The sequence below is a fragment of the Sceloporus undulatus genome, chromosome 2 (assembly GCF_019175285.1).
Source record: "Sceloporus undulatus isolate JIND9_A2432 ecotype Alabama chromosome 2, SceUnd_v1.1, whole genome shotgun sequence".
In the NCBI taxonomy this organism is placed as follows: domain Eukaryota; kingdom Metazoa; phylum Chordata; class Lepidosauria; order Squamata; family Phrynosomatidae; genus Sceloporus; species Sceloporus undulatus.
The window spans coordinates 83,486,139-83,498,462 of NC_056523.1; the positions used below are offsets into that span (position 1 = coordinate 83,486,139).

The following is a 12,324-nucleotide window of genomic DNA, read 5'->3' on the forward strand; positions in this document are numbered from 1 at the left end:
ACAGCCCTCTCCCAGACCACTGTGTATATTTAGGAACATTCTGGAGCATTTTTCTTACTTGAAATTTCAAAATAAAATGAAATTGCTCTGTGTGTGTGTGTGTTGCACTTTCATTTTATTTTGAAATTTCAAATAAGAAAAATGCTCTAGAATGTCTCCCAATGCTCCCAGTGCACGCACGCGTGCACGTGCACACACACGTGATCCCCTCTGAGGAACACATGGAGTTGTATATGTTTCCAGCAGAAAATGTTTTAAAATGTGCATACTGAAAATGTTCAAACAAGGATTATGACATTTTTGAAAGAGTACTGCCTGTTAAGTCACTTCTGATCTTTGTTTTGGAAGTGTAAAATCAGCTTTAATTAAACCTTTTCTTTTCCTTTTTTAAATGGCACTGTTTCTTTCAGGAGCCTCTGGAAACATTTTCGTGCTGTGAGTTTATGCTTGTTCTTACTGGTCTTCCCAGCATACATGGCCTACATGATATGTCAGTTTTTTCACATGGATTTCTGGTTGCTGATCATCATTTCCAGCAGCATTCTCACCTCCCTCCAGGTAAGCCCTGATAGCATCTTACATGCAGTTAATGATTTGGGGGTGTTATAGGAGCCCAAGGCCTGTGAAAGAAGTTAGAGAAACACAAGAAGATGGGAAACAGAATATAAAACTGAGCAACTGGTTATTTTAACAACAGAGTAAACACATTTTAAAAAGCATCTTAAGTAATGTTATTAATATATCTTTAATATGCTTTTAGTCTATTTAAATTATTGGTACTGTTTTAAGATGTTTAAATAGATTTTATTTGTATGCTACTCTGCAATCTCATGATTAGAGGGTGGGATATAAATATTGTAATTAATAAATAGATAAATAACATTTGTTCCTGACCAAGCACAGTCTGTTGTTTATCCAGTGCAGATTACCTGTTTGTCATGATGCCATAATGAATACACCTATCATGAAAATCTCTCTCTCTCTCTCTCATGTCATGGCACCCTGGGGATGGAGTCAGGACATACATCATCTGGACGCAACACCCCGACTCCACCCCCAGGCTTGCCTTTCAGGCTAGTCTGAACAGGGCCTAAGTTCTTATAAGTGATTGATGACTGTCATTTTTGTGAGTGTGTTATACTGCCTCTGATAGATCAGGAATGTACTAAACCCACCTAAACAGAATTTTGCAAAGCTCCAAAACACACTGCAGAAACAATCCACTTTGAGACCACTTTAACTGCCCTAGCTCAGTGCTGGGGAATCCTGGGAATTGTAGTTTATTGTGGCACCAGAGTTCTGTCACAGAATATCTCACAGAACTACAGTTCGCAGAATACCCTAGCATTGAGCCAGGGCAGTTTAAAGTGATCTCATACTGGATTATTTTATCAGTGTGTTTTGGACCAAAGTTCTAGCCTTGTGATCTGGTAATAAATGTTTTTCTTCTCCCAGGTACTTGGAACACTCTTCATTTACGTCTTGTTTATGGTTGAGGAATTCAGGAAAGAGCCAGTAGAAAACATGGATGACGTCATTTACTATGTGAATGGCACCTATCGATTGCTAGAGTTCCTTGTCGCTCTCTGTGTTGTGGCTTATGGTGTATCAGAAACCATCTTTGGAGAATGGACCGTGATGGGCTCAATGATCATCTTCATTCATTCCTACTACAATGTGTGGCTCCGTGCTCAGCTGGGGTGGAAAAGCTTTCTTCTCCGCAGAGATGCTGTGAATAAAATCAAATCATTGCCTATTGCTACCAAAGACCAGCTGGAACAACACAATGATATCTGTGCCATCTGCTACCAGGTGTGTGTGTGTGCCTTCAAGTTCTGTGGTGACTTATGGCAACCCCATGAACCTTAAGAAGGGGGGTTTAAAGCAAGGAATAAGAGATGGTTTTGCCAGTTCCTTCCTTTGGACTATAGCTTACACTACCAGGTATTTGTTGGCAGACTCCCCTCCAAGTACTAACCAGGCCTGACCCTGTGTAGCTTCCAAGATCAGGCAGGATCTGGTGCCTTTACAGTACAGTGTGCCCGCACAATATGTGGACGCACTATACGCACCTTTAACCTTACGTGGAAGGTTAAACTACAGGAAATATAATGGCATACACACAGGAATACTCCCCATTAAAACAAATGGGGTTTGAGCATACGCTGGGGAGGGACCACTGTATATAACTTCACATCTCTACGTTTATACTAGTATATGATGCTGCTCTGTCTCCCCCTTGTGGTCATTTATAGGAATAGTTGACATGTATATCTTAAGTTGGACTATAAATGAAGTGAGCTAAGGAAGAGAATAAATTACAGGACTGGCACCATGTAATTCGCCTTTAATCAATCACACATGGGCTTCACTATGCATTTAATATATGCTGTAGCTGCTGTATGTACTGATCTGCAAGATTGTGCCTTCTGTGATTAGGTGTGTGAATTGGGCCATTAATATTTGTAAGTTTCCCAAGCAGTATGCTCACAATATGTGATGTACAAATTGCATCCTAGACAATCCTGTCAAAGGGCTTTCTTGGTAAGGTTTGTTCATGGAGGTTTGTCTTGGCCTCCTTCTGAGGCAGAGAGTGTGTGATTTGTCCAAGGCCACTCACTGGATTTTCATGGCCAAGCAGGGCCATGAAACACTAGTCTCCTTGAATCTCCTGGAGACCTAGTCTAGCACTCAAACCACAACACCATAATGCCTAGCCCCAGTTTAATAATTCAGCATTTGATACAGACTTGTTTCAGAGGTAAATCAGTTGGGGAGGGAAGTGCAGCCACATTATAAGAAGGAGCTCTCTTTGGCAACTAGAATTGAAATGGATCATGGAGTATTTAGTGAGAATAAAGTGCTCATAAGCAGTACAGGCATCTTTGCAGGAAGACTTCTGTTCTCACCTATTGTATATACTCGACTATAAGTCAACCTCATGTATAAATCAAGGGCAAGTTTTGGGGGCAAAATTATGGATTTTAATATGACCCTTGGATAAGTCAAGGGTAAAACTTAGGGACATGCAATAAAGGATCTAAATGATGGAGCAAAGGAAAACAATGTCAAAGAACCTACAAAATTCTGGCAGGCATAACTGTTTTGGCTCACACTAAAGACTGCATGGAAGAGAGAGTAGAGGGAGTTCAGTGCTCCCAGGACAGATTGCACTCTTGCCTTTTACCAGGGGATGGTTCCCTTTTTAATAAGAGTTAAAGTATAGTATTTATGTTGACCCAGTCAACCCAGGTTTTTGAGGTCAATTTTTTGACTAAAATTTCTAGACTTACACATGAGTATATACAGTATATGTATGCTGTTGCATTGACATTTTTGCATATTCATCTGACTATAGTTTTAGTATCCTTATCTAGAATTCCAAAATCCAGAATTGTCCACATGGGTGATTAAGATAGTGACACCTTTTGATGGTCCAATGTACACAAACTTTGTTTTATGCACAAAACTATTAAAGATGTTTTGTATAAAATTATCTTCAGACTATGTGTGTAAGATGTATATGAAAGAAATAAATTTTGTGTTTAGACTTGGGTCCCATTTCCAGTATATTTCATTATGTATATGCAAATATTCCACAATCTGAAAAAAAAATCCAAAACATTTCTGATCCCAAGCCTTTCAGATGAGGAAACCTCACCCTGTAATTTCTGCATATATGCCACCAATGAATTTGCAAGATCAGCCTCTAGGACTTTGTCATCTGTTCATTTCTGCTTGAATTATACTGCATTCCTTTGAACATACTGCAGTCGCAAAGCTCTAGGCTGTAACCTAGCATGGAAGTGGAAAGGCAGGTGGAGGGTTGTCTCAGAATGGCCAGGTATTTTGGAGACTGATGAAGGGCCACAGAAGGAAGAACCTTTTCCATATGGAGGTCAAGAGGGACCATTTTCCTCTCTAGCCCCAAATTTGAGAGGGTGACTAGACCTCACCAAGCTTTTTAAGATGAGTAAGTAGGCATGTTCTTACAGACCTTACATTTTCAGATAATAGAATGAGATCATAGAGAGCTGATGTTGTCCTGTTAGAGAGGCTAAATTGGTTAAGCAACCTGGCACCTTCCATGCATGTGGTTTGGACTAGAACTCGCATATTACCTGAACATTGGTTGTACTGCTTGAGGCTTATGGGTATTACTGTCCAAAACATCTGGAAGGCACCAGTTTGCCCAGTGCTGGGATAAGTGGACTGGTGATTTGCTGTGAGGGACTTTCCATCCCTGTTTGTGACAAAATTCACAACTACAGCAAAGCCAGGAATGGCCTTTTTGGTTTGCACTGAAACCCGAGGGTATCAAGAAGCTCAATTCTGTACCCTTTTGCTGCAGTTCTATGCAGCTTTCATACAGCTCTGTTCCGGTTCTAAAGCTTTTAGATGGCACCTTCTTATTTACTTAACTCCTAGTCCATGCAACACTTGCCTAGAATGACTCCTTGGTGTTTTTTTTTTTTAATGTTTTGATGATCTAGTGCATTTCTAATACTAAGGGGTATAAAACAAGTCTCCTCTCCATGTGGATAATGTAAAGGGTGGCAATTGAAGTTGGGCAGTGGGTCACCCAGGCTGGTTCTTTAGCAATCACCCTGGTCTATTTTGAGTGTTAGAGCAGCCTCAGGAGAAAGTGTTTGTTGATGGTTATTGTGTGATCCCTCTGTCTTTTTCCTTTCAGGACATGAAGTCTGCTATCATCACACCTTGTGGCCATTTCTTTCATGCGGGCTGCCTTAAGAAATGGCTGTATGTGCAAGAAACCTGCCCCCTGTGCCACTGCCAACTTAAAAGCCCCACACAGATCATGGGGCCAGGATCAGAGCCCTTGCCACAACCAAATCCAGGAGCAGAGCAAAATACTGTGCAGCGAGAAGCTACAGAGCCCCCTGGCGTAGAGCGCCAGGAGGAGCCAAGTGGTGAACCTGTTGACAAGGGACAAGCTGTCAAAGGGATGGGTGTCCTACAGGACTCTGCTGATGCCAAGGATGCCTCACCCAGCCTGGGCAATGCATCTTCCAGTGAAGCCAGTCAGAAGAAAATGGCCACAGAAGGAGCAGCAAAAGAAGAGGCAGAGGTTTTAACACGGGATCTGGGAGGCTGCATCCAGAATTAAAGTAGCAGAGGCTGCTGCAAGAATAAACACTCCAGGGCCACTCTGTTCAGTGGACAGAATCCAACCCTTTTTATTGTGATAAGCAAGTTTAACTCTCAGAATGCTGGCCAAAATGTATTTCTAAGATCCCATGCTGATTTCTGTGAGTTGCTTGGTTTATAGGGCTGCCAGTGCATTCCACTGGAAACTTACTTTTAAAATCTGCCATCATGTTGCGAATGAGCAGAATCTGGAAATTTAAACTGAGTATTTTTTGAAGGGAATGGTAGGGGAGGGCAGAAACACGAGGGAGGTGGGGAGCTGGAAAGAAGACAGATGAAACAAACAAAAAACAGTGTTTCTGATAACTGAAAAGGGAAAATAAAGCAAAGACAAAAACAAGGATTTGCATCCTTGGCCTCATCTGTCAGCGTTGAATGGAGCTGAATTATGTATGCTGACAAAAGTTCTGTAGAGGCTGGAAGTTTTAAAAATTAAAATATATCAAGGATTGTGTCGGGGCAGGGCAGCACTCCAGTATGTCAGATGTAGTGCTTTGGGCATGTTGGGTAGGGCATTTGCATTCATGTAATCTATAGCAATTCTTGACTTTTTATGATGAAGTCTTCAACACTTTAATGTTTAGGAACCTTTTTTGTTACTCAACATTCTGAACAGTGTTGGCTGTGTGAAGTCAATTAAAGCTCCAGTGAACTCTCTCTATATGCCACCAATGAGTGCAGGAGAGACATGGGAGGAGTTTTAGGTCACTGACTGAAGCCATTCGGTGCTGTTCAGTTCTGTGTAGTGTTTAATTTCTTGCAGCTGAATTAAAGCAGTATTAATCTCCTGGCAATATTTGCACCTTTGGGAATGAGTACATAAACTGTATGATCAAATGCCGCAAATGCCACTCCAGAAGCTGTTACCAGGATTTGCACCTTTTTCTCCTTTGACAATAATGTGTGTGTATTCAAATTTTTACATTTATCATGGCTTTCAGGTAGAACTAGGGGCTCGGGGTGGGCTGGGAGCTGGCAATTTTTTATGTGAATTTTGATATGAAAAGGAACTAGTCATTTATTTATACACTAGGCTTGGTTGGCGCTTGAAAGTGTTTCCCCTCTTCCCTTCAGAATTGGTGTTCCAACCGTGAAATGTGGATATTATTTTATTTTTTAGTAGTGAGTTTGGATGTAGACTGACAGACATAGCTGAATGTCTCAATAAACTACATTTGAAGATTTTTGTATATTTGATTGTCTTATTCTTTTAAAGGTGAGGCTTTCATAACAACATGTACAGTAAATGGAGGCACTTAACCAATTCACTTTAATATCTCATCGAGCCAGTTTCTAGTAACATGCTGTCTGTGCTATGCCTTTGTTTGGTTGACTGCTAGTATCCCATCATATATCTAATAACTTGGAGTATACCTACTGGAGTTTTCACCAAGCTGCAGGAATGAAATTTGCTAGAGATGAAAAATTTCCAGAAATTTTGAATCCATGGTGGAGATCCCCCCCCAGTGAGTTGTTGTTGTTGTTGTTGTTGTTGTTGTTTTTGCAGGGAAGGGGACCTATTTGAAGAATATGGGGAAAGTTTCTATTAGCATCATTTACCAATTTGTTACTCTGGGAACATCAAATATATACATAATATTATGTGGGATGCCTTAAGAAATGGCATAATACATAATATTATACAGTTACACAGTTTTGCTAGTAACAAAGTTACTAAATTTGGTGTATTAAAGCTATGGTTCAGTCAACAGTAACTACAAACTGAATCCCCTTTTTAAAAAATGTTACAAATAGAACTGTAAGGAACAGAAGAAACCAACAACCTTAGTAAAATAGGAAAAAATAATTTTGTCTCCTACTGGAGAAGAAGTATAACGTATTCATTTCCGTAAGCAGAATTGAGAAAAGGATCAGCAATTGCAATGATCAGATAACTAAATTGTCTTCCTATTTACATAGTTTTTCAAAATAATTTTGGGGGAGTAAATATATAAACAACTTGTACTAAACCATGTATTGAACATCATTCTAAAAGAAAGTATTTTAAAATCCATTTTTATCCACCACCCTCCGTTTTCAGTGTTTTTCCATTTTTTTCTGGGGAGAAAAAACTGGGGGGGAAAGTGGGGGGGGGATAGCTTTATCTGAATTTTTCCACCCCTCCCCCAGCCTCCACATCTCCAGGCACCACTGATCTAACATTCAACCAAAAAGGTTGACATCAGGATCAGTCAAGGTACTTAGCACTAATGGCAGAGGCCCTGTTAGAAGGACAAGAAGAAACTCCACAACCAATATTCAGAACAAGGGGATGTGATATTCATAAGATGTATGAGAAAGAAAAGCTTTAGGATCATAGACTTGGAAGAGACCACAAGGGCCATCTAATCCAACCCCCTGCCACGCTGGAAATCACAATCAAAGCATCCCCAACAGATGGCCATCCAGCCTCTAATAATCACATCTTGATTTGACAGGCAATGGCTAGTATCAAGTTTGTAGTTTGTTCCTTATGTAGTTACTCTGAACCATCCTGTTTGTTTACCTATACAGACTTGTAATTTGAAGAGGATTTTAATTCTAATAAAATAAAAATAAATTAAAAAATGGCAAGAAGAGGTCATTTCCATCTTGAAGCAGCATCCACACCACAACATCCAGCCTTCCAGAGCAGATTCTGAACTCATGAGCAGGGCTCTCTCTGTGTGTGTTGGGGTGGGGGACAGACATTTCTTCTCTTTGTACTCTGTCATCAGCATAATTTTCCAATTGGATCACAGCCTTAATTGCCAGCTTTTGTATTTCCACTAAGGCTGCATCAACACTACAAAAAGAATGCAGTTTGACATCCCTTTAACTGTCATGGTTCAGTGTTATAGAATACTGTGATGTGTAGTTTTGTGAGGCATTTACCCTTCTCTGTTAGAGAGGTCTGGTACCACAGCAAACTGCAAATCCCAGAATTCAATAGCATTGGCCCAAGGCAGTTAAAAGGGTGTCAAGCTGCATTCTTTCTGCAGTGCAGATGCAATCTAAAATAAATCCTAGTCTTTGTCTCATATTCTTTCCAGGGCTAGGCTTCAGGATGAAGATGACTACCAGAATTTCAAACGTTCAGCATCAGTTTGGGCTACAAATGTTTGTTGATGCCACATACACTTATCAGGGCAGCTGGTATTTGGTCAAATATGGTAAACTGTGACTTTCCATCCAAAGCTGGCCCAGCTTCCACTGGTAATCAATAAATACATAATCAGCCAACAAACAAAGTGCAGAGGGGGACTAGGAGACGGACAAATGGAAACTGCTAGATAACAACTGACACCTAGAAATGCCACTTTACTCTTATTTAGTAGCAAGCAAAGCTTTTTACATTTCAATTGTTTTAGCCACATAATCCTGTGAGGCCGGGATTGTGGATCCTTTTATGGATGAGAAGCTGAATTTCAGATTACAGTCCTCAAAATAAAAACACACATACTAATAACTAATAGAGACATTCAGAAAACCAGTGAGTGATTCTTCTATAGCCAAAACTGCACCATCCATAAATACAAGGGAGATATCTGCCAGCTTGTGGGAACCCCAAGATTTTCTCCAAAGTTTAAAAGCCAAACAAATGGGGAGGGTGTTGGTGGTAGGGAGAAGAAAACTACTTGAGTAACAAGGGGAATGGCTGGGGAATAGAATAAATGGAAGCACTCATACTACAACATTTTGTTGCATGTCCCACTTACCTGTAGTTCATTAGTGGGAAACCTGGAATTTGTGTGACCATTGGCCATGCTGCTTGATGCTGATGAGAGCCAGAATATAATGGCAGAGACAATAGGGGTTTAAAAAGCCAAAAAACCTTACTATATTAAAACTGAAATGTGAACCCAATTAATAGAATAAAGTTATAACCATCTGCTGTCAAAATGAGATGTTAGGTGGCTTTTACTATGAGGGTTTGCTAATTTACCAAATTACTATGCTTTTTTTTAATTTTCTTTACAAGATATTTATAATGCAACCAAAAAAAGTCAGTTCTTCTTAGTGGTCTCTGTGACTCATATGTATGGGTCATTCTGCACTTGTGCAAAGATTTTCAGAAACTTCTAGAGCTGCATTTTGATGGTAGTCCAGCCCTGCTTGCCCACTCATATATACATTCTCACTAAAACCGTGCTCCTTGGACAAACCATGTTCTGTGGACAAACAGCATCATTGTAGGGTTGTTAAGAAGTCTCAGCATTTTAGCATTTGTCAGTTCATCTTTTCATTCTCCAGAGACTCTTCAAGGTATGTCCAGACTGTGGGGTTAAGTTGCCATTTTTGGATAGTCACACATATTGTCTCCTCTGCCTGGGTGAAGACCACATGGTTGACTCTTGCCTGTTTTGCCAGACCTTTAGACAGTAAGCAAGGCATAACAGAGCTTCCTATCTTAGGGCTTTTCTGTGGGAAGGACCCCTCCAGACTGTGGCCCTTGAAGCTCAGAAGAAGCCACTTCATATGTTTTTAATGGCTATCTGCTGACACCTATCTTCGGCCATGGAACAACAGCTAATACTCCTAATGAGCCAGATCCCTTAGCCCTTCTTCAATCTCCTCAGAAGACAAATTGGTGCTGATATGAAAAGAGGCTCCTAAAACTTCTTCCAGGGCTCAAAAATCTAGAGATGCTCTGCTTACACTTGGCAAATGTCCAGAGAAATAGTTGCCAAAGGGAAACATCTGTTTTCCAATTTCAGCAGAGCTGGAGGAGAAGGGTTTGAATCTTGCCCCCTCCCAAGATCAGTTATCTAGGAGGCCCAGGCAGAAGCAAACTGACGTAGCCTTTTTCTGAGCCTCCCTCAAAGGTCTCCATCTTCCATGGCGCACATTGTTTCCAGGGTGAGCAGAGGCCTCTCCCCCCTTCTCAAAACAGAAACTGACCACAGCAGTAAGTTCATTTGCTTTTCTGTTTTGAAAGACAAGGCCCAAAAACAGCAAGAGAGATACCCCCACCCAACACGTGGAAAATGTGGAATGTCCATTAGCATCTCCAAGTGCCCTTGGGAGCACTTTTGACTATTTGGAATCAAATAAAATTAAATAAAAATCAGCCCCCTAAAATTTGGGTAGCATGGAATGGGTTGAAATGGGCTGTGGTAGTGGAGGAATGTGGCCCTCCAAGGTCCAGCAGTGGGCAATGTGGCTTCCCTACCCCATGGTGGTTGCCCGCTCTGTTGCACTGTTGCACTAAAATGGACACTGGGGTACACTGTGAGAGAAAACCCACTCACATATTCAGAGCATAATCTCCTTTTTGTGGATCTGCCAGTGCTGGATACCCACAAGCCTATTTATCAAACATAGAACTAGCAGGGTATGTGGGTGCTAAGCATGCGGTTGTGGTCAGGCAGATAAGGGTGACCACCATATGCCTTCTCAACCTTCTCATCTGAAGAGTCCTGAAGAACAGAACCTGGAAATAATAAGGTACAAGCAACACAGTTATCCGTAGCTAGTTACTCTTGTTTGGTAATGAGGCTATAAAGAAGCTACGTTTCAAAATTAGCAAGCGTAAAATTACATTATTTGTGTAATGTGTAACACTTTCATCAGTTACTTTTAAAGAGCATTTTGGTACATTTCCCCCAAGTTTTATGCTGTTCTCTTATCAACAGTAACAGTTTTCTCTCCAAAAAGGTATTAAAAAGTAAGAAGCAATTCAATAATGCAATATGCTACTTTTTCAACACTGTAAATACAACTGGGCCTCCGTAACCATGAATTCTGCATGGCTTGAAAATATTCCCCCCACCCCCCAATTTGAAAAAAGCTCTTTTGTCATTGGATAAAGGCGACACCATTTTGCTACACCATTGTATTTAATGGAACTTGAGCAGCCATGTATTTTAATATTAGTGCTGAGTCCTAGAGCCAAACCCCAGTGGATACCAAGGGCTCCCTGTAATGGCAATGGACAACAGTGCACCTGCACATACATGGCTTTCAACATATGATGAAAGCTGTGCTGGAAAAGCCTGTTGCATGCTCTGGAAGAAATAATGGAGCACGTGCCTATGGTGCACGCGCACTGTTGTGTCGCCCTGCAGGCACGAGCCCCATAACTTCTAATGGGGCTCCAGCACACACAGAATTCCCCGTACGTGGAGGGATCCAGAACGGATCTCCACATAAGGGGATGGCCCACTGTACTTTTAAAACACTGTAAAGAGTAATAGAAGCAAATTGAAAAGTAACATTCTGCTAAAAAGATGAAACTATCAGAAATGGAGGTGAATTCCAATTTGAGAAAGTCCCTGGGAAGGAAGGAGTGGAGCCAGATATAATTACCTGTTTGGCTGGTTTCCCACCAGGCATACAAAGCCTAGGTCAATTCTGCTTGTGTCTACTCAGGAGGAAGCCCTAGTAATACAGCTTCTGGTGGTACAAACCAAACTATGGTGTAGAATGTAGATGGTAAACGGTTTCCCGGTGGTGTTGGACTACACTTCCCAGCAGCTCTACCTCTATACTGTAGAAATAATGCAGTTTGACACTTTAAGTGCTACAGCTCCATCCTATGGAATCCTGGGATTCCAATACAGGGAGAGGCGGGATACAAATAAAAAATATTATTATTATAGTTTTGCAAGTTTGTTAGCCTCCACTGCCAGAGTGCAGGTGCCTCACAAAACTACAAATCCCAGGATTCTGTAAGATGGAACTATGGCAGTAAAAGTGGTGTCAAACTGTTGTATTTCTACAGTGTAGATGCACCATTGTCAGCAGAGCCAATGGTGAGGAATGCTAAAAGTTGCAATCCAACAACAGCTAGAAATCTGTATTATTTCTTTCCCTGCAATAACGTATTTGATATCAGTGATATCAAACTCCTTGTTGCAGGGAAAGAAATAACGCAGCTTTCCAGTTGTTCTTGGATTGCAACTTCTAGCATTCCTCATCTGTGATGTTGAGAGCTGGTATGAAAGTAGTGGGTTGAGCATTGGGCTCTGTCTCTGGGGACCAGGGTTTGAATTCCAGCTTGGCCATATAAACCCACTGGGTGAGTCAGTTTGGTGAGTTTCCCTGTATACCTTAAGTCACCATGAGTCTCCACTGGGTAAGTCACCATAGTGAGTCACTAAGTGAGTCACCATGTAAACCTTGGGCAAATCACACTCTCTCAGCCTGAGAGGGTGGCAATGGCAAACACCATCT

The 12,324-nt window shown here is 41.1% G+C and overlaps 1 protein-coding gene across 2 annotated transcripts in view; it reads left to right on the top strand.

Annotated features, from left to right (window-relative positions):
* Positions 1 to 6,353, top strand: part of RNF145 (ring finger protein 145) — a 90,808-nt gene extending 84,455 nt beyond the window's left edge. For both annotated transcript variants that reach the window (XM_042453591.1, XM_042453592.1), the window contains exons 9-11: positions 411 to 558; positions 1,456 to 1,812; positions 4,694 to 6,353. In XM_042453591.1, coding sequence (XP_042309525.1) covers positions 411 to 558; positions 1,456 to 1,812; positions 4,694 to 5,128 — 940 coding nt within the window. In that variant the 3' untranslated portion in view covers positions 5,129 to 6,353. The remainder of the gene's footprint in view (positions 1 to 410; positions 559 to 1,455; positions 1,813 to 4,693) is intronic.
* The last annotated feature ends 5,971 nt before the right edge of the window (positions 6,354 to 12,324 follow it).